General features: G+C 54.7%; 1 protein-coding gene across 2 annotated transcripts; it reads right to left on the minus strand.

Annotated features, from left to right (window-relative positions):
* Nucleotides 1–4,373: 4,373 nt before the first annotated feature.
* On the minus strand, nt 4,374–21,072 carry RTN4RL2 (reticulon 4 receptor like 2). 2 transcript variants are annotated; one of them, XM_084798009.1, is made up of 3 exons: nt 20,695–21,072; nt 14,364–14,845; nt 4,374–5,746 (listed from the first exon to the last, which is right to left on the minus strand). In XM_084798009.1, exons 1-3 carry the CDS (start codon nt 20,723–20,725, stop codon nt 4,997–4,999), a joined length of 1,263 nt encoding a protein of 420 aa, XP_084654135.1. In that variant the 5' UTR covers nt 20,726–21,072; the 3' UTR covers nt 4,374–4,996. The 2 variants fall into 2 exon arrangements, with proteins under 2 accessions (XP_084654135.1, XP_084654136.1); XM_084798010.1 differs by lacking the exon at nt 20,695–21,072 and adding an exon at nt 20,347–20,590.
* Between the last annotated feature and the right edge of the window lie 501 nt (nt 21,073–21,573).

Consider the following 21,573-nt stretch of genomic DNA (forward strand, 5'->3'; position numbering starts at 1 on the left):
GAAGACAATTCTGTCTAGAATCCACTTACAGAGCATCTCCACTTGATACAGTGCATGTTCCTGGACCCCCAGCTATCTGATTCAGCAGCCGTGGAGGGGCTCAGCACTCGGCTTCCCACTTATTCAGACAGACAGGCCCTTATTTTTAGAACCACCGTGCAGGAGCTGAATGGACTGGAAAAATAGGGACCCACTTCCTCCCACAGCCCCTCCCCCCACTTCCTCCCACAGCCCCTCCCCCCACTTCCTCCCACAGCCCCTCCCCCCACTTCCTCCCACAGCCCCTCCCCCTGCACACTGTGGCTGTCTCTTTCTGGTGTGATGATACCTGACATGGAGAAGAGGAGAGGAAAGAAAGGGGTGAGGACAAAGGGGAGGAAGAGTGAGTCTGAGCAGGGCGTGGTGGCGCACGCCTTTAATCCCAGCACTCAGGAGGCAGAGGCAGGCGGATCGCTGTGAGTTCGAGGCCAGCCTGGTCTACAAAGCGAGTCCAGGATAGTCAAGGCTACACAAAGAAACCTTGTCTTGAAAGACTTAAAAAAAAAAAAAGCCAGCACTTGGGGAGGCAGAGGCAGGCAGATCTCTGTGAGTTCTGAGCTAGCCTGGTCTATAAAGCAGGTCTGGGACATCCAAGGCTACACAAAACGAAAACAAACGGGAAGAGTGAATCTGGCCCTGGCTCTTCTCTGGGCTGGGTGCTGCCCCACCTCAGGAGTTCCCATCTCCTGCCTCTTCCCTCCACTCCTCAGCTTTTCAATTGTTTACTTTTTTGCTCAGCCAGCCTTGCCCACTTCTTAACCTCTGCCTCTTCTCATCTGTGGTTCTTGGGAGGATTTTTGAGGCTCGGGCTACTTGGAGGTGACAAGGAACACCAAAACCAGCTAGAGTCCCACTCTCAAAACAAAGCAACAGAGCTACTCCTAGGGGTAGGAGAAAGCAAGAGAAGGGGCAGGCCTTGGAGGAAGATGGTACCCACAAATACATAGGCCATTTCCCCTTCCCCATGGCCTGTTGGGTGCTTGCTCCCCACTGCCACTCCATTATGTCGGGGACTCTGCCCCGCCACCCCCCTCCACCCCCAGATGCCCAAACCAACAACATCAACTAAAAGGGATATGAGGAGAAGTAATCTGCCAGGGTCACAAAGCCAGGAAGTGGAAGAACCTTCTACTACCCCAAACCAAACCACTTTCCATGAGCATAGCTGTCCCCAGGGCCTTCTCCCTGGCCCACTCCCCAGGAGCAGTGGGACGGACAAGGACATCTGGTACAGATGGAAGAGATGGATACTCAGGTTTCAGGACATCTGACAGGTTTGGCTGGAAGCATTAAAAATTCATAGAGAAACCTGGCCCCAGCCGGACCTTGGGCCTGCCACCTGGACTGGGCCTGCTTTTGTGGCCAGCTCTCCCTTCTACAGGGTCCTGGAAGCCCACTCTACATATTTTATAGAAGAGCTCTCGAACAGATTACAGATCTAAAGCGGGGAGCCAGCTGCTCAGAAAACCGAGCTGAAAACACCCTCACCCCCACTCTGGGTGTAAGCACCTGAGAAGCTTAAGGGCTTATAAAGCTTGTCATCTGGCGTCCTTCTATTCCTCTCCCCAGGCGATTGCATGCTCACTCTGCAGTTTTGCGATGACAAAGCCTGTCTGTGCTTCCCACGATGGCCAGTAGGGGGCAGCAGTCCCTCTGGGCTGCTTCATCTTTTCTATGCTATGAAGGGCAGTAAAGTGAGCCCTGGCTTGTGGGCGGGAGGTGCGGTCTTGGCTTTGAGGAAGGGCTCTGGAGTCCGTGATCTGAGGAGAGCAGGGAGGAGTCTCCTTGTTTTGGGGGAGGTGAAAAGGGCTTTAGGGAGCCTTCAAAGTGGATCTCTGGGGTTTCTAGCGTACCAAACCAGGTGGCCAGGTGGCCACAGGCATTCAAGCTTTAGAGAGAAGGCTGGCTGCTGGCCAGCGAGGGTGAGGGTGGAGGCTTGAGCAAGCAGTTGCTTCTTGATGGAGAAACCCCTCGGATTCCTGGATAAGATGTTTTTACCTTGAATCTGAAGGCGATGGGGGAGCCACCATAGCTTCCAGAGTGGCACAGGGACACAACACACAGTTTGGCCACATGAGTCTGGTCACTGAGGGTAGACTGGGTTGGAGGGGGCGGGGCGGGGGGAGACTGAGTGCTGGAAAGCAGAGTAGAGATGAGATGACTTCCATTTTCGTTTATATCCCAGGCATGAGGCAATGAGGAGCTTCCGCGGGGAGGTGGTAGGGATAGGAAGAAATGGACAGAGGCCAGGAGGGGGACTTGGGAACTGAAGAGACACAGGAGATTAGAGAAAGGAGGAGCTACCGCCAACTGCATTGGGTGTCTGAGGGGAAAAAAAAAAAGGCGTGCAGAATGGGGACATGCTCATGGAATGTGGGAGGTGAATGGATTTTGTTTCCTTTAGGAGTTAGGGGAGCAGGGTCAGGTCCGTTCCTGAACCCTCTGGCCTCAGTGTCCTTATCAGGCCATGGGTTTTGGGAGGTTTGGTATACATGGCTTTCCCCGTCTCTTCTATTTTGAGGTAATATGGCTCACGGCTGTCAACCTGGATTGTTTGGAGAAGCTGGGCTTCTGAGCTTGTGAGCTTGCTGGGGGTAGGGGTCCCGGGTGAGTGGGTGTGGGTACCCCGTCCATATCTGGGGTGCACCCGCCTGTTTGTGGGACCTGTGAGTGGCTGGTGTGCTTACACGTGCCACAAAGCTCCAGTGTGTGTGTGTGTGTGTGTGTGTGTGTGTGTGTGTGTGTGGGCGTGCACGTGACGGGCGTCCCTTGGTCTGTCTGGGCTGGCGGTGGTGCCGTGGGGGCCAGCAGGGGAGCAGCACTGCTCTAGGCTTCTTCCTGAGGCTCTCACACAGTCCTCCTGCTCTCCTTGTTCTGAAATAGCATCTGGACCGAAGGTCCATGAATATTTCACAACGATAATTCTGTGACCTGGACAGCCTGCCTCGGATTTACCAGCATACTCCCCCCGCCCCTGCCCTGGACCAGAAGCCCCTCCTCCAACACAGCACTTTGCTAGCTCGCATCTCCACCCCTCCACACCCCCCCGCCGCCCCCCCCTGTGACCTTATCCCCTCCCCACTCCCACTCATGAACCTCCTCAGAGCCAGCCTGACACTGGGCCCTCATAAGACCTCAGCTCAGAGCTCTCCACTTCTGACCTCTGCTCTCACTGGCCCCTCCCCCGTTTCACATTTCTATCTAAAGTCTTTCCGCTACAGGATGTGGATGCTGACTCCTTGCTGTGTCTACGCCTCCCTCTTCTGACTATCCCTGCACATCACTGGTGGAGGTGGGGAGGGGGGGGGTTCTAGAATCCCGGCAGCATCTGAGTCCTGAAACCCTAGCACTCAGGTCCCTCCTGTCCTTGCCAGTCTCACCTCCCAGGCTACATCCTCAATTCTGGCTCCTGGATCTCTTCCATCCGATGAGTTTTGAGCCCAAGCTTCGTTTCTAGCCCTGCCCCGGCCTCTCTTTACTTGCCCAAGAGAGGGAGGTTCTAGCGACTTGAAATCCTTTTCCCTGATCATCTTAACCTCTTAGTTTCTTCTAATCTGCTCAGAGAACTGCTTCCTTGGCTGGATCCACCTGTGAAAGCGTCTACCTCACTGGAGCAAAGGGAAGAGTGGACGGCTGCAGGGGCATTGAGCATAGCCGAGTACCTCACAAGGGGCGGTCAACAAAGAACTGCAAACACGGCTGAAGTCTAGACTTCGTTTCTGCTCTTTACGACAATTGTGGTGTCGCTGTGTTCCACCAGGAAGGCGTGCCTTTCCCAGATAGGCTCACAGCCATGTTTAGGCAGGTTGTGCCCATGTTTATCTACGTGACTCCTCTTGCAGGGGAAGAAGGTAGGTGATGCATTTCTTCCCTGGAGGCCACTTGGCCAGGCTGGTTGCTCGGCCACCAAACACTTCAGGGCCGGAGTAGCTGCTTCTCCTGGGCAAATTGGTGCCATCAGCACACATCCTTAACATCTAGGTGACTCAAGCAAGAAACAGAGGCCTCAGGAGGACCAAGGTGACCTTGAGGCCCAGGTGAGGTGAAGCCACCCTCAAGGCCATGCACCAGGAAATTCTGAGAGGGCCTCTCTATCTCTAGCCCTCCAATCCTTAAACACAGGTCTAGGTCCTACAGCTTTTGAGGTCTCTTTTTCCAGACAGGGTTTCTCTGTATAACAGCCCTGGGTGTCCTGGAACTCGCTTTGTAGGCAGGCTGACCTCGAACTCACAGAGATCCGGCTGCCTCTGGCTCCCAAGTGCTGGGATTAAAGGTGTAAAGGCATGCACCATCACTACCGGGCTGCTTTTGAAGTCTTGAGGGGGGAAAAAGCCTTACAGGAGATAAAATAATAGAATTTTTTAATAAATTTCCCCCCAAACAACTTCTTTTGATCTTTACCACACAGGGGCCATGGTGGAGAGGAAACTCTCTTCAGGCACCCTAAAAAGTGTCCTGGGTAGACTTAGGAGAAGTATTCCTCCTGTGTCAGGAGGCTGAAGGGATCAGGACAAGCAGGCTCCAGGAGCAGCCTGGGCCTTGCTGAGGCATCCCTCCCAAGGTCCGGGAGGAGGAGGGGAGGCTCCCCGGGGGAGCTTTCAAAGGCTCTGCTGGTGGAAGGTGCTCTGCAGACAAAAGCCCCTCCGAGTCCTGGAAAGAGGAGCAAAGGCTGCCTGGGGTGCCCCGCCCCAGCCTTGGGATGGGGGAAGAAGGGTTAATGGCTAGAATGGGGCAAACGGGGCTGGGCCACCTTATACATCATCTTAGGGGGTTGCCACACACAAGTCAGAGCAGCCCAGAAGGCAAATGAGACGGCATGGTCCCCGGGGAAGAAAAGGAGCGAGGAGGACTAGGGAAGGCGCCAGGCCGGGTCTGCAAACGAGGGGCGGCGAGGATGGAGGCTGGGCTCCGTGGGGCAGTGAAGGGGAGTCAGGCCTCTTCCGTGTGAGCACCGCAGTCAGAGGTGATGGGGCGCCAGGATCAAGAGGCAGAGCAGAGGGGTACGCAGCCCAGCCGAGAGCACCGGGCCACGCGAGTCTGCGGGCGCCTGACACGCCGCCCCGGGACACGTCTGTTCGCCCCGCTGGTCCTCGCCCCCGTAGCCCCCCCAGTAGTCGTCCTCGGTGGGCGCGTCCCCGCCTTGGCGCCCCCGCGAGTCCTCGGCGGGCAGGTCCCGGTAGAGGGTGGACGGGTCTGCCGGGGGCGCGCCCGCCTCGGCCACGCCGTACAGGTGGTTGGAAGAGCTATTGCCGCGCGCGCGGCTGCCCGGCCGCGTGGGCGTGGGCGGCGGGCACGACTGGAAGTCGGCCTCGCGCAGCGCGCGCAGGTCCCGGCCCTGGCGCTCCGGCGGGGTGGCGCAGGTCACGTCGGAGCTGGACACCCGTGCGCGCTGGAACCAGGCCCAGAGCGGCCGAGCGCGGCAGTCACACGCCCAGGGGTTGGCGTTGAGCCGCAGGAACTCCAGCGCCGGCAGGTCGGCCAGCGCCTCGCCCGGCAGCGAGGCCAGGCTGTTGTTGAACAGGTAGAGGATGGTGAGGCGGCTAAGGCCGCGGAAGGCCGCGCGGTGCACGCCCTGCAGCCGGTTCCCGTGCAGCAGCAGCCGGTCCAGGCTGCCCAGGCCGCGGAACACGTGCTCCGTGAGCAGCCGCAGGCGGTTGCCGTGGAGGAAGAGGTGGCTCAGGTTGGCCAGGTCCGCGAACAAGTCATCCTGAGTGGGGATGGAAACAGAAGAAAGTGGTCTGAGATAGATAGGGTCGGGTGGCCGGGGGTGGGGGGGGGTGGGGGTGATGAGGAGGGGGTGCGGACGGACTCCATCCACTCCAGGACCTGGGGGAGGGTAACGAAGGCATAATGGCAGGGTGGACTTATTTTTTGAGCTAGGAGTTTACGTATCCCAGCTATGGAACCAAGAGGATCCTCTAATCTCCCGCCTCCACCTCGATTTCTGAGATTTCAGGCTTGTGCTATCAAAACAGTTTTATTTGGATCTGGGTTGGATTAAGCCCAGGGTTTCAAACAGGCTATAGAGCACCTTATCAACTGAGTCTGAGTCCTGAACTTGACGTGACGTGCACACACACACCGCCCCTCCGCCCCTCACTCCTCCCCACATCTTCTAACTTATTTTCTATGGAAAAAGCTACACAATTCAGGTCAGTGGGCTACTTTCCCCAGAGCCAGAGGGGCTGAACCCAGCACAACAATGCCAGGCAAGAATTCTACCGCTGAATTTAGGGCCCGTTTTACATTTAATTTTGAGAGTTGCCCAGGCTGGTTTTGGACTTGCTGTTTAGCCGAGGTGTATCTTTTTTTTTTTCCCCCAAGACAGGGCTTCTCTGTGTAGCCTTGCCTGTCCTAGACTTACTTTGTAGGCCAGGCTGGCCTGGAATTCACAGAGATCCGCCTGCCTCTGCCTCCTAAATGCTAGGATTAAAGCCATGTGCCTCCACGCCCAGCATGTCAGTGAGCTTTAATTTTTATTTATTTATTTATTTATTTATTTATTTATTTAACATAGCCCCCACCCATCGGTGTGTGTGTGTGTGAATGACTGTAACTTGTGGGAGTGGATCCTCTCTTTCGATCCTATGAGAACTCAGGCCACCAGACTTGGTGATAAGCATCTTTCTGATGAACCATCTTGCCAGTCCTCCTAAGTGAACCTAGATCCTGCAGACAATACTAATCATCACACAGGGGCGATGCCATCTCACCAGCCTGATTCTTAAATTTAAAGCAAATCCCAGTAACTTCCCAGTGCTTGGTGTCTGGCAGATGCGGAGCTAGCCTGAGAAGATTGTGCCTTCCCAGGTGAGGGGGATGAGGTTGCCTGAAGACCATGCTTGGTGTTTGAGAGTCAGATGGTGAGTCTGTCAGGAACTGACTGGGATACCGGGGAAAGTCATTCTGTCTTTCCGGGTCTCAGTTTCTTTCCCTGTAAAATGTAGCAATTAAATGGAGCAGCATGTATTAAAATGCCTGGATTTCTCACATGGGCAGACATCATGTCAATTAGCCATGTTCATTAACTTGGCCAAGCCTAAGCATGTTTTCTCCTCTGTAAAGTGGAAATGAGTGTTCTTAGCTCTTGGCTCTGTTCTGAGGACCAAGGAAGAGAGTTCACATAAGGCTCATGGCGAGTGGAGTGCTTGGGGCAGTTCTTGCCTGTAGTTTCAGTCCAGGTAAGAAGCCCACAGGCTCAGGAGTTAAAAGCACTGACGTGAACCCCAGCTTTTCCTTTTCCCAGCTGCTAGACAAGTTGTTTAACCCGCAGAGGCTCTGTTCCCTTAGTATGAAACGGAAGAGTTCTCTAACAGACTGAAGGGAGGTTAGATGTCAGGATGCTGTGGTGGGTACCACAGCTGATAACAGGTGTAGCCAACCATCCATGATCCACAGTTGTCATGACAGCAGGGGCTCGTTTAGAATCCCATCCCATCCACTGGAAGTTCTGCTCAGGGGACCAGTGTCGGCTGAAGTCCCTGATGCACTGTCATTGTCCCTCCTACAGTGTTGGGAGGACCTTGAGATTATGGCTTAGAAGTAAAGGTCTGACCATGGGGCTGGGGTGGGGGTGGGGGGATGGACTTTGCATTCTAACCAGCCTCCTGGGGAACTCTTGGTGGCCAGCTGCTGTGGGGCTGTAGCTCAGTGGCAGAGTGCTTGCCTGTCCGTCTTCAAGGACCTGAATTGGATTACTCCTTGGCCCCTGACCCAGGCACAGTGTGATTCGGGAGCTAGTGCTTAGTATCTGTTAGGATTCTGCTTCAGTTTGCCTACCTGTGATGTCATTGCCTACCTTCCACGGGGGCGTGGCCCTGCCCAGGGCTATATAAAAGGACAGACCTACCTCGCCTTCCTCTCTTCCTCTCTGTCTCTGTCTCTCTCTCTGAGGTGCCCCTCCCCATTTCCCTTTCTCCCCCACGCTCACTTAGTAAGCCTCGTATCATTTAATATCTGGCATCTGGTACCTTGTATCTTACTATCTTATTGCCTTACGGATTATATTTTTAGTCATAAAAATATCTACACATCAAAAGTGCCCTTTCGCATCAGACATGAAGGGTTTGCTATAGAAAGAGCCAAAGCCCCACTCCTCTCACCCCCTGAGGTCCTCTCAAAATTGTGTGGCCAGCAGGTCCCAGGAGAGCTGGGTTAGTAGGATTCTCACATCCTCTCCCCAGCGCACCTCGGGCAGGCTCCCCCAACTCTAATTCTCTTCCCACAGCGCAGCGCCCCCGGGAGGTGACCCCTCCCCCATGCTACCTGGACACCTGGTTGAAGGTCTCAGGAGGGAGCATATGCTGAGGCCCAGCCCGTATCCGCAGCCTCCACCTTCCTATGTCCCCCACCTTGGCCGCGCCTCCTCCTGTATGCCTTCCGTCCTCTCTGCTACAGGAATGGGAGTCTGCCAAGAACCCTCCTCTTGGGCCACATTGAGATTGGTCCTCCCCAACCTTCTTGCTACCTCTGACATCAGCACCGTGTTCTCCACCCTTTGATGCCACTACCACCGCCACCATCCCCCCCACCCCCAATGCTTGTTCAGGCCCTCGCTGGCCTGCTCACCCCAGCAGCCACAGCCTTGCTGTGTGTCCCTCCAGTTCCTCCTTTCCTGTCCTGCCAGAGTGTGTAGCCTGAGTCCTCCTGCTTAACCCTTTCCAGGGGGTTTCTCTTCGTTGAGTGTCAGCAATAGGAGGTCACACTCAGAGAAGTATGGCCAGAGATCAACGTGGGGACACAGCAGGGCGGCTAGTGGGTTAAGCACGCACTACTTTGGAGACTTGGCGTTCTGGAAGGGAAGGCAGAGGTTTCAGAGGCTCCAGGGAACCCAGGTATTTCCAGCGGCAGCCCAGTTTTGTATTCCGGTCTCCCCTCCTCTGTGTTTCTTGGCTAAACCAGTCTTGTTCCTCAGCTTTGGGGGTCCCTCCCCCTCCCCCACCCAAGCTGTAGCCACTTCCCTGGGCTCTCAGATCCAATCCTCCCTCTCTGTACATTAACTTGTTCTCTGTGCATTAATGAGCTCTTGACTTTCACAGCCCCTGCCCTCCCCCATCACGCCCCCTCCCTCTGGGCTAGGAACATCTGCTAGGAGTCATCCTCTTCCATTTCAAAAACCGCATCTCCCTTGCCTCCTGCCTGGCCGGTTCACAGCTTTCTGCATCCATTTGGAATCTTAAGTGCAGCGTCTTTGCACTGCCCAACCTTGCCTGAGAGTATCCTGTCCTTTTCTTTCCTTCTCTCTCTCCCTCCCCCTCCCTTTCTTTCTTTCTTTCTTTCATTCCTTCTTTTCTCGAGACAGGGTTTCTTTGTGTAGCCTTGCCTGTCTTGGACTTGCTTTGTAGATCAGGCTGGCCTCGAAACTCACAGAGATCCTCCTGCCTCTGCCTCCCTGAGTAGTGCTGGGATTACAGGCTTGCATGCTACCAAACCAGCTCAAGCATCCTTTTCCTAATCTTGTCTTCCTCCAGCCTCCCAGCACCTGGCCTTGGTGCTGATCTTATCAGCCATTCAGGCTGTGTGACCTTGGGCAGCTCCAGGCTCCTGCCTGTGCCTCAGTGTGTGTGTGTGTGTGTGTGTGTGTGTGTGTGTGTGTGTGTGTGTGTGTGTGTGTGTTTAATCTGAGCCATAAGTGACTTGGAGCAGCTGATCCTTCAACTTCCCTAAGCACTTGCTAAATCTTGACTCAGTGAGTCCGGGAGTCCATCTCACTCATTCAGCAAAGCTGTTCTGTGTGTGCGCTCTGCACTAGGCACCCCCCCCCCCCACGGTGCTTGCCCATCCATGGCAGGTGTCACAGTCATCGGCGTCAGCAGGTGATCTGCCAAGTTCTCGCTGAATGCCAAACAAACCCTGTGTGGCACAGATCCTGATAGTATCTTAATCATCAACACTATGAGGCAGATGCTATGGTTATCTCTATTTGGAGACTAGAGAGAGTGGGGATCACAGAACCAGAGCCACCTGTCGAAGGCCCAACAACTAACATGGGCATGAATTCCGGAGACAAGACACTCAACACCTGTGCTGCTGCAGAGCCTAGCCGACCTCGGCCTGTTCTACCCTGGCAACTCAGCCGGCTAGTAGTGCCGAGTGCCCTTAATCCCAGCACTCAGGAGGCTGAGGCATGTTGATCTCTGTGAGTTTGAGGCCAGCCTGGTCTACAAAGAGAGTCTAGGCTAACCAGTGCTACACAGAGAAACCCTCCCCCACTACCAAAAAAAAAAAAAAAAAGGATTCTACCTCGGCAACTCTAAGGTTGGTGAATTCACTGCCGCCATCCACTCCCACCCGCTCTGTGTCCTTTCCAAGTTAGCATCTCCTGTGGTCCTCATAGCACCTCCTACCCCGAGCAGCAGGCCATTGCCTTTCATAGATGGGATGTGAGGGCACAGCAAGTTAGGGGAGGGCTTAGATTAGGACTCTGCCTGAGCGCAAATCCTGCCTGCAAACACTTAAGTAAGCCACCGCAGTAACTGAAAGGGAGAAGCAGCTTTACCATCTGGCCACCCTCCAACGGGCTCCAACGGAGCAGGGATACTGTTTTTATTCACCCTGGAATCCCTGGCACCCTGCACGCTGCCTGGCATGCAGTAGGTGCTCAGCGAGGAGACTGCTGGTGAATGAACTGGCCTGGCACAGTGCCTAGCCCTCAGCCGACATTCCATGGGAGCCTCCACCATTTCCATGTGCACACACCACCGCCCAGCCGCATCCTGTCAAGCGGCCTCCCTCAGAGCCTCCTGGGGCAGGCTGGCCTCCAGCCTAGGTCACACCTGCTCCCTGAAGATCTCACTGAGCCACATGTTTCCTCACCTGCTTGTGGCAGCACCTCGCCTTGTTCCACCAGGCACTTCACAGACAGAGGCTGCCTCTTTTCTTCTCTATAAAGGGCCGGGTGTGAAGGAGCTCCCTTCCCTTGATGCCCGGCGCCACACAGATAAGATGGTTCAGAAAACAAAATGGTCTCCAACTCAAAAGACCCCAGGGACCACCTACAGGTTCATTAGGCTGGGGCCTTAGCTGACCCCAGTCACGGATTGCTGCTTGTGGCCTGAGGGTCAAGAGTAATTTATTAAACTCTGAGCTGTGTACTCTACACGTGAACTAACTTGCATCTCGAAGCCTGTCTTTGTGGAAGACATCATTTTTATGGCTTCCCACTAGGAAGAGGAGATGAAGGCTCCGAGAGGGGAGCCGCCCTCCCGAAAGCCAGATAATGAGTTGCTTCTAGATACTGATAAAGAGGTCCGGATCTTAGGAGGATAATTAGAACAGAGTCAAGGCCAGCAAGTTGGTTCAGCCTGTAAAGGTGTCTGACACCAAGCCACCTCCGCACAACCTGAGTTTGATAGTTGGAACCCGCGTGATGGAATTAGAGAACCCACTGCCCTGAATCCTCCTTCAACTACACGCATGCCAGTGCACATGCGTGCGCACCTATTACTCCCTACAAGCATTAAAAACAAAACAAAACAAAACAAAAAAAACCCCAAAGGCCAAGCATCCTGCATCAGAAACTATGAAACCCCAAATCTTCTAAAATCTGAAAACTTTCAGAGCAGCGAAGCAACATGTTGCCACTAGTGGGGAATTCCCCACCATGAAACTTTGTTTCGTGGGCAGAATTATGACATTTGTATGAAGTCGCTTTTAGGCTATGAGGCCGGATGTACAGGAGACGTGGGTGAGTTACATGCTCGGACTTAGGTCCTATCTTCTGGATAACTCATTATCTGTACACAGATTTTCCAAAGTCTGCAACAAGCACATCTGATTCCCAGCACTTCAGGTCAGGGGACTCAGCCTGTGATAATTACGGTGCCTTCATCTTGGAGTGCGGCACGTGCTGGAAACCTTTCATTTTATTACTTGTGAACATTCTCGATAGATAAGCATCACTGAGTTGCCAACCTAAGGATGTGGACACGAGAGTGGAAAGAACAGTTTGTCCAAAGTCGCACAGAGACCAAGAGGTGTTTTTAAAAAACGAACCCACAGCCCTGGGGATATATGGCTCAGTTGGCAGGCTGCTTGCCTAGCGTACACAAAGACCACAGTTCCACCCCCAACACTGTATATGCAAACCAGACATGCATATACATATTTGTAATTCCAGCACTCAGGAATCAGAGGCAGGAGGATTAAGCCATTCAAGGTCAGAGCTGGGGAGATGGCTCAGAACACGGGCTGCTCTTCCAAAGGACCCAGGTTCAGTTCCCAGCATCCACATGGCAGCTCACAACTGTCTGTAGCTACAGCTCCAGGAAGCTGCCTTTCTCTTCTGCCCCCTTCAAGTGCTGCGCACATGTGGTGCACAGATGTACATGTAGGCAAACAACCCATCCACATCAGCGTAAGTAAATTTCAAGAGAAAGAAAGAAGGTCCACGTCATCCTTGGTTACATAGTAAGTTCATAGCCAGCCTGGGATATCCAAAACCTTATCATAAAATGAAAACCAGTCAGCCAAACCAAAACAAACAAACAACAACGACAAAAAACATAACAAAACAAAACTAAGCAAACACAACTAGGAAAAACTCCTGTACTTTGGCGGCACTGTTCCTCTAAAGTACTAGGCAGGTCACGAGCCAGCTCCCGGGGCTGTGTAGTTGCACACTCACTCTCCCATTCTGTGTCCCTTCTGGCCATGTCTGTTGCTGCTGACAGGCACTTTGAGGTTTAGTTTGGTGGCTAGCCCAGTAAGACCCCAATCATAAGGACAATGGCTTCAGGGACTTACGTCCCACAAATCCACAGGATGCCCACTGTGCACTCCCTCGCTGTGCACTCTGTGGTGAAACCTCTGCCTACCAAGGCCTGTAGGCATGAGATGAAGTGGCTGAGTGCACTCCGTAGCTATGTGGTTCCCGGCAAATTTAGGAAGAAGAGAAAAAGGAGATGTGTCTTGGATCCTATCCATGGCCTCAGAATAATCCTTAAGAGTTGACCCAGATCTCTAAGATGAAGTTCAAGCTGGGGCACTTCACTGAGACCAGTGTTAAATAAAGCTCATTAAAAAAAAAAAACAACATGGCATTTTAACAAGCATTTATATAGCTCTTATATATGCCAAGCACTATTCTAAGTGCACTACAAATTATTCATGGATTTAGTGTTTATAAAACCCCTGAGCGATGGATGCTCATATTGCTCCCATTTCACAGATAGGAAAACTGGGGCCCAGGTTTGAAAGCTGCCACATGGTTGTAAATGTGTAAATGTCTGTGAAGGGCTTTGTCCAATGTCGAACACAATGTCTACTTGCTATGTGCCTCTTAAGTTGATCGCCGTTATTCAACTATAATGAGACATATTATCCCAGTCACTATGCATTTTCCTGCCCGTCTCTCCATTTGAATACTGTTTCCAAGGCTGCTGTATTTAGAACATAGCATATGGATGCTCAATACATTGATAAATTACCATCACTATTGCTGTGATGAGGAGCGTCAGGTGGGACTGATTTTCCAGCCCACAGACTGATGACCAAGCCCTGGTTGGGAAGGAGGGCTGTGTCTTCTGGGCTCAGGTGGGGAGTGCCCGCTTCTAGCCAGAGCTTCTGCTACTAGGGAAAGTGTGGTCCTAGGGATTTGTTAGGAGGATCTGTTTCTGCTTCCTGGGAAATGAGATGTGAGGGTTTAACTGCTAGGTGGCATAACAACAATAATAAATAATAATTAGATCAATAACAATAACAATAAATAACAATTATTCTTATTCCTGCCTCTTTTTTCTTTTTCCTCCCGAGCATCTTTTTTGCCCCCAGCCATGTAACAGAGTTTTACACCTGAGACAACAGGTTTGAGGGGCAGGATCTAGAAAGAGTAACGGTTTTCTCTTATGCTCTTACCCACTGATCAGGGAACAGTGTGACTTCTGTGAGACAACCCCCTCCCCAGCACTGACTCCACCCTTTGTCCAGCTTGCGTGAGAAGTGGGAGGGCGGGGGCAGATGGGAAAAGATCACGCAAAGGCCTTTGGGCTGAGGCTGTTGGAGAAAGGAGAGATAAACAGACATTGGGGAGTGTGCTGAGTGGGTGCATGAAGGGAGACAGACAGAAGAGGCAGAGGGAGGCATACACATGGGGGAGGCAAGTCAGGAGACAGGCAGAGAGGGACAGACGGACAGGCAGAGGTAAGTAGGGGTTGGAGAGATACACACAGGGAGAGGCAAGCAGGATTACTGCTCTGGGCGGACAGACATGGAGAAAGAAGACAGAGAAACAGGTAGATGGAGATACTGAGTCAGGGAAGGTGGCAGGAGGGATACTTAGGTCTAGAGGGGAGGTGGACGAGGCCTTGGGGAGGCGGCTGGCTCACCTGTAGGTGGAGCAGGCTGTTCTCCTGGAGGTAGAGGTACTGTAGGCTGACCAGGCCTCGAAAAATGTTGCCAGGCAGGCTGCTGAGCTGACAGCGGTACAGATGTAGTGACTGCAGCCGCTCCAGGCCCTGGAAGGTATCGGGCTCCAGGGAGCGCAGGTGCCGATTGTCACCGAGGTCTAGTTCCTCTAGGGCCTGCAGATGCCGGAAGGTGCCAGGGTAGATGGTGGAGAGGTTGTTGGAGAAGAGCCACAGGGTGAGCAGGTTGGGCCCAAAGGTGCCTGGCCTCAGCGAGCGGATTAGATTGTTCTGCAAGAAGAGTCGCTGCGTTCCAGGTGGCAGAGACAGCGGCACCGAAGAGAAGTTGTTGGCCTGGCAGCTCACGGTGGGCGGGGATGAGTAGCAGGTGCAGAGCATAGGGCAGCTGGGAGCCGCGGGAGGGAGGGCCAGGAGAGTCAGCAGGAGGCAGGCTGAGGCAGGACCTGTTGGGAGAGCAGAGTGAGGCTCACCGGGTGGGCAGGCAGGGGTCTCCATGTGGCTTTTCAGGCTCAGGAGGCCTGGTTCCCTCCCATGGCATCACCCTAAAGCTCCTTCGAGGTACACAACCACCCCGCCCCACCCCATTCCTTTTTGAGACAGGGTCTTCTGTCACCCACAAACTTAATGTTTAGTCAAGGATGGCCCTGCACTCCTGATCCTCCGGCCTTCACCTTCCGGGGGGCCGATGTAACAGTGGTGGACGGTCTCTACGCACAGTCTATGGAGATCGAACCCAAGGCCTGGTGCATGTGAAGGGAGCACCCCATGGGCTCAGGCTGGGGTTGTACAAGGCAGAGGGAGACATACTGGGGAGGCAAGTCAGGAGGGGGTCAGATGCACAGGCAGAGAGACAAATGGAAGTTACAGAGATACAGAGAGCGGCTTCAAACCTTTTTTTATTTTATTTTTTTATTTTTTGCTAGGGTTTTTCTGTGTTCCTCCACTGTATGGGAGAGTGAGGGGCCCCCTTCCTTCATCCAACCCTGTCCTTTGTCCTCCAGCCCTCAATGGAACAGATAAAGGTGGAGCCGGCTTGGCCTCTTCCCTCTGTCAGGATCCCCAGAAAACCTCTCAGGTTTGCCTGGGGAGAAGTGGGCCTGCAGCCTCAAACACCAGGAGGGCTTACAGACAGCACTATGAGTCCTAGGTTGTTTGAGGGACTAGGTGTCCGTTTATTCCTGCCTGTTTTCGCTGCTGTGTGTTTGACCTTGTTTGGAGTTAGGGTCAAAAGACTGAGTAAGGGTCAGGGGTTTCCTTCCCTCTGCACTGAAGCGGTGCTGAGGGTTCTTTGGGACAACCCTTTTTAGAGTGGTAAACTTCAGCACTTTCTTCTATCCGCCAGATGCCAGCAGCACCCTGCCCCCAGTTATGACAATCAAAATGTCTCTAGACATTGCCAAATGTCCCCTGGGAGCAACACCAACCCACTCGAGAAAGCCAGACACTAACTTGAGGCCCTTTGTGACTAGAAGGCCCGTGGGTGTCCTGGTGACCCACACCCTCCTCCCTCTGTCTCTTTGCAAGCTTTGGAAGAACCGTAGCCTGTCCCGGCTAGGAAGTGGTTAGAGGGGGGAGGGGCCGCAGAACCAACTCTGCCTCTGCTCATTCAACGTCTCCTGTCTCCTTCAAAGTCTTAGTTACTCCCTCCCCCGCCCCCCCCCAAGTAACTTTTAGAGCGTGGGTATAGGCTGTTCTCACCATGCAGACAGGAAAGCGAGTACAGGGGATAAAAATGAACGGTGCCTGTGTTCTCTGCCCCACCAAGGAACAAGAAGCCCCTAACCCTCAGGGCTACAGATAGAGGTTCCAGTTGTAACCGGCTTGGCCTTTGTTCTGGGAATCAGAGTTCCCGGGAAGCCTCTGAGACTTTCCTGAGAAGCTTTGCCTTGGGAGAGGTGAGCCTGCACCCACAAGGCCAGCAGCCAGCCATTCCTTTGGCTTCAGAAATCAGACATAGGACAGCCTGATTTGGGGTGAGGGGGTCCCCGTGGCTCAGGCGGCAGGCATCTGAGAGGTGGGTAGCTTTGAGTGCCAGAACTCCTAAGGCTGAGAGCTGAGATTTGAGTGTGATGTCTCTGAGGTGTCTGTGTGTGTATGAAGGTGTGCCTGTGATCTGGGGGTGAGGGGTAGCGTGAGCCGAGTATGTACTATTGAAGGTGCCATGCAGCCCCGTAGACATGCGTCCTTGTATCTCTTCTTTGGGAGCTTCCGCGCGGCCTGACTGAGTAGAGTTCCCGGTGCCCCCCGCCAGGGTGCTTCCCAGCTCTTCCCTTTCAGCCACTTCCCAAGGCCAACCCAGCCTACTTGTGTGTGTCGATGGCCCCTCCTGGCGTTTGAGTGAGCGAGCGTGTGCTGGCGGTCCTCCGCGTGTGTGAGTGCCGGGGCCCCGTGCGTGTGTAGGCTGGGTGTGATGTAATATTCAGTGACACAGCGCGGCTGTTCCATTCGTTCACACCACCTCCGCGTTTCTCGGTCCTTCTCACCCCTCCCCCGTGCGGCGGTTCACGATTACTTTTCTCCTCCTGAGTTTTTCAGAACCACGTGGGGGTGGGGGAGCACGTCTCTCACCCCTGATCTTAACTAGGAAGGAGCCGGTATGGAAGTTCAGTGCGGGACCCTGGGTGGGGTCCCTGAGCACGGAGGGCTGGGATTTAGAACTGGAGATGTCAGAGTCACGTAAGTCCTATGGAAATGACAACTGGATCTCAGAGAAGGCAAGTAACTTACCCAAGGTCACACATTAAAGTGGTACGGGACAAGGGCCAGAAAAAGCCTGGCCTGGTGTGCAGTAGGGCACTCTTCCTGTCAGTCACTCTCTGAGCTCTGCCTCACCAAGGACTTTACACCAAAGGAGCCAAATCCTTTTCTGATCCCTTAATCCCACCCCCATCCACAAGCTCACCAGAGTGTGAGCTGCAAGGCTGCCAATCTACCTCCCCCCCAACCCCCCATTCCGAGGGAGGCTCTTCCTCCAGCCTTCATGGCTGACTGACTGCTATCTGAGGAGACAAAGCAGGGAGGGGGACAAACCCAGAAAGCCACAGGTTCAGGAGGGGCTACTCCTTTGGCCCCAGGTTCCAAGCCGAGGTCAAGCTCCTCAGCGGCTGACAAGGTTCCCCCCATCCTTTTTGCCCAAACTCCCTGTTTGGCTCCACTTTTCCCATGTGTCTCTCTTCTTTGGTCCCACTGCCTCCCTGGCCCCGTAGTCCTTGCCTTTCTCTCAGCAGGATTCACTTCCCTCAGTCTCAGTGGTATTCCCTGCAGGCCCTTTGAGGAGGGACCCCGGTGGTGGTAGTGGTGGGGGCCCCACGGCAGCTGCTGCTGCGTAACAGTGACTCTGATGCCATTTCTGGCCCTCGCTGCTGCCGTGCAAAGCAGCTGTAACCCAAGGAGCTTCATCCATAATTCAGGTTGCGGCTCTCACAGGAGGCGAGGGGGAGGGGGAGATGGGGGGCTCTGGGCTTCTTTGCCCCCAGGCTGGGTTGGAGTGGGCACACCAGGCAGAGGCAAGGTAGGGGGCTGGGAGAACACCTTTTCCTCCCTCCCCTCTCCTTTACCCTACCCCCCTACTTCCTCCCACATCCCCTCCCCCCCAAGCCCTGCTTTTCACATCTCTTCCCAGCCCTCCCCTGAGGACCATTGCTATACTCTAGGTTCCCCTGTGCATGTCCCGGGCAGGCACAGTGTATCAGAAGTGGACTGGACATCCTCAGGCACATCTAGAACAAACGTCTATGAGACAGGAAATCACTGAGGTCCAGAGAGCAGGAAAAAGGGGGCTTCTGGTTGGTAGAACCCCTTTTCTGGCCTTCTTACAATCCTTGGTTTCTTCCTTCCCCTGCATTGATGGCAGAGGAAGCATTTTTTTTTCTGCAGGCCTCCCTCACCTTCTGGGGCTCATCCCTCTAAAGTCAGCAGGTAAGCCCCCCAAGAGGCATGGTGTGTGGGACCAGAGAAGAAGAAACAATCTGCCACGGAGCACCTACTGCATGCCATGACTCTACGTGTGAATGCTGCCTTCTTTATCCACAGGACCCAACCTGTCACAGCCCCTGATGAGATCAACAGTACAAAGGTCCCAGACTCTCTAGGAAGGGCAGGAGACTTCACCATGTGGTCCAAGTGTAATATGGGATACAGAGCAGAAAGGTCAGGTGCTGGGCTGTGGTCAGAAGACACAAACTCTGCTCTTTCCTTCAGAGCCCCTTCCCCCATCACATCCCCTGGATATGAGGTGCTGGCCTAGAGGTAAAGGGGTGCATTGCCCCATGTTCAGGCTTGGGATGATCACAATACTAGCTGTTTGGCTGTTCGGTGTCAAGGTGGGGAAGCGAGCTAGGCTCTCTCCATAGATTTCTGCTTGAGGGGCTCTAGGCTCAGGTTGCTCTATAGAGCACAGCACAACTGAGAGTCAAGAAGAGATTACCAGTGAATGGTGACCAAAGGCATATCCATATCTGACCGCGGGAGGGACTGGAGAGAGGCCACAACATGACATTGATCATCGGAAGGTTAAGGCACCCAGAGCCAAAAGGATCCATTCACCAAAGGATCATGGTCAAAGCCCAAGGGCTGCCAGACCTTGGAGTACCCAGGATCTGACATGAAGTTCTCAGCTTGTGCCAAGCATCAGACCAGAGGCCCCTGGGGATAAGAAACTGAGGAGGAAGGAGTGGGGGACATGGTCCAACGCAGGAGCCAGGGTGTACCATAATGGGGCAGAGACGACCCAGGAAACGGGTAGGCAGACCTCTGGCTCTAGGAGGGTGCAGGGTCCCAATACAAACACCATCACCATACCTCAAACGCTGCCTCAGGGAAGAGCCAGGGGCCTGCCCGGCAGATGCTGAGGGGGCAGAGGCTGAGGAGGTGGGGGCCTTGGGAGTGGCGTGGGGGCGATGGCATACCAGTGACGCAGGGGCCTTGGGAGGCACTGGTGCAGGTGACTGGAGGGTTTAAAGCTGCTGCAAACAGCTTCTCACTCTGCCAGAATGTAACACCCCAAAATAAGCAGCTACTGTGGGGCCCCGCAAGATCCGACGTCGGGTCTTGGAGATATAAACGGCAGCAGCACTGAGCCAGCCCAGGTACCCGCCCCAAGGAGGCTGCCACCCACCCCCTTCCCTTGCCTCACAGCTGACCCAGACCCTGAGCTCAGGGCCCCTGGACTACCCCACCTGCTACTCCCTGAGAGAAGGCATAGAACAGGCAGGCGCTTTGGAATGGAGGGCTTTCCACGTGCAAGTGTTACCAGGAGCCTCTTTGTCTCCTTCCTGGGCACCCCGTTGCTTCTCTTCCATCTCTCTCTCTCCCTGGCTTCAATTGACACTCTAATCCATCTCAAACCGTTCTACCATGTAGGGATCCCTGCCCCCGACCCTGGTAACCAGTTTTTCCTGTGCCTGACCCTTACATCTATCCTCCATCACCAGCTTCCGCTGGCTTCTAGTCCTCCCATCCCCTTTCCACCATTCCAATTTCCCAGAGCCCCAGTCCTCACCCTTCCGGTTATCCCCCCACCCCCACCCCCGCACCATGCTTGCTCTCTATCCCTAGTCTCTAGCTCTCTCTCCTGAACTGGTCCGCTTCTCCTCCCTCTTTCTTGGTCTTCCCCTGCACCCCGGTTTCCCCTGAGCTCTTCGGTCGTCTAACCTTTATCCCTCCCCTATCCCGCCCCCACCTCCTCTTTCTCACCCCTACCTCCCTAGACACTTTCCTCATCTTGACTCCCCTCCTCCCTCCGACCCCTACCCTCCCCGCCCCCAGTCTCCAGCCCACACCCTTGGCTGTCACTCAGTGCTTGGAACTAGCCTCCTTCTAGCCTCTCCATCTGTCCGACTAGGCAGGGCCATTGGGAAATCGTTCTCCGGCCCCCTACGTTCTCAGACAGCCCCCTACCCACATGGCTTGTCTTCCCAGGTGACTGGAAAGTGCTGAGACACACCGAGCGTGAGGAGTTGCTGAGTCGGCGCTTCCCCAGCCGGCCCGAGTCCTCGGCGTCCCCCGGAGCAGGTGGAGCCGGGACCGAGGAACCTGAGCCTCTTTCTCCTCCTCCCAGCCAGCCCAGTTTGCCCTCCGCTTTCCCCCTTTGGTCACGAGCTCCCCGCACATTCCCGCAGGCTCCAAGCCCAGTGCCCTCCTGCGGCTGGCAGCTCTGGGGGCGGAGGCGCGGCTCCCGCGCTAAGCGGTTTTTTTGCTCCCTACCCACCCCACCCCCTTCACTGCCCCACCCTCGTGCCCAAGGAGAGGGTGCGCCCCTCTCTAGGGTCCTCCCGCCGGCCAGTGTCCCTACCTTGCAGCAGGCGCCGGAGCCCGGGCAGCATCTTGTCTCGATGCTCGGGGGAGGGGGCGGCGGGGGGGGGAGGGCGCTCCCACTCTCTCCCTTATCCCGCTGGACAGACGGCGGGGACTCCGCGGGACTCTTGAAAGACCCGGGTAGTCCTCGGGCTACGTGGCGGGGCTACGGAGCTCTACCCTGCGCCCCCCGGACTTCGTGCCTCTGAAGGAGCCATCGGCCCCGACGGGACGGGGCGGGGCACGGCTGAATGGAGAGGGCTGGGTTGGCCTTGGATATCCAGTGTCCGCGCCCGCTCTGTAGCTCGGCCCCGCAGGGAGTCAGTCGGTCGGTCCGTGCATCCCGGCTGCTCGCCGAGGGAGAGTGGGGACAGCGGAGAAGCGCTTCCCCCCCCCCCCCATTCCCGCACTCACTGGCTCCTCCCTCGCTTCCCGGCTTGCCGGTTTAACCCTTTGTTGGCTACTAGGAAGAGGGAGTAGTTCTCCATCTAGCCCACTCCATTTCGGTCCCCTCCCAACCTGGGGAGATCGGGAATGCCGAGTTCCCATTGCCTCCGCAGCGCCTCGCCTTTAAAGAAATCCTTTCCTGGTGTGTGTGTGTGTGTGTGTGTGTGTGTGTGTGTGTGCAAACAGTAGTATTAAGAACCCCGCCCCCCAAACTTGTTCGAGGTGGGGATTTCTTTTGCCAACTTTCCCAGAAGATAGGCAGTTTTTTGAGTACTTTCCCTCTCAGCGCCCCTCCTCCTGCCCTGTCCCTCTCGACCGTTTGTGTCCCCTTAGAAGACTCCAAGATTTCACTTTCTCTTTGGTTCCCAGACTCCAAGCACAGCTTGTACAGCTATAACAGTGTGTATAGGAGTCTGTGTGATAAGCGTAA

The sequence above is a fragment of the Acomys minous genome (assembly GCF_964271855.1).
Source record: "Acomys minous genome assembly, chromosome: 10".
Classification (NCBI taxonomy): Eukaryota; Metazoa; Chordata; class Mammalia; order Rodentia; family Muridae; genus Acomys; species Acomys minous.

Excerpts from the sequence above, each read along its gene's own strand:
- RTN4RL2 (XM_084798009.1), bottom strand. The coding sequence starts at position 20,725 with ATGCTGCCCGGGCTCCGGCGCCTGCTGCAAG. Across the intron at positions 14,846-20,694 it reads GCTCCGGCGCCTGCTGCAAG|GTCCTGCCTCAGCCTGCCTC; the intron begins GTAGGGACACTG and ends CTCTCCCAACAG. Across the intron at positions 5,747-14,363 it reads ACAGCCTGCTCCACCTACAG|GATGACTTGTTCGCGGACCT; the intron begins GTGAGCCAGCCG and ends ATCCCCACTCAG.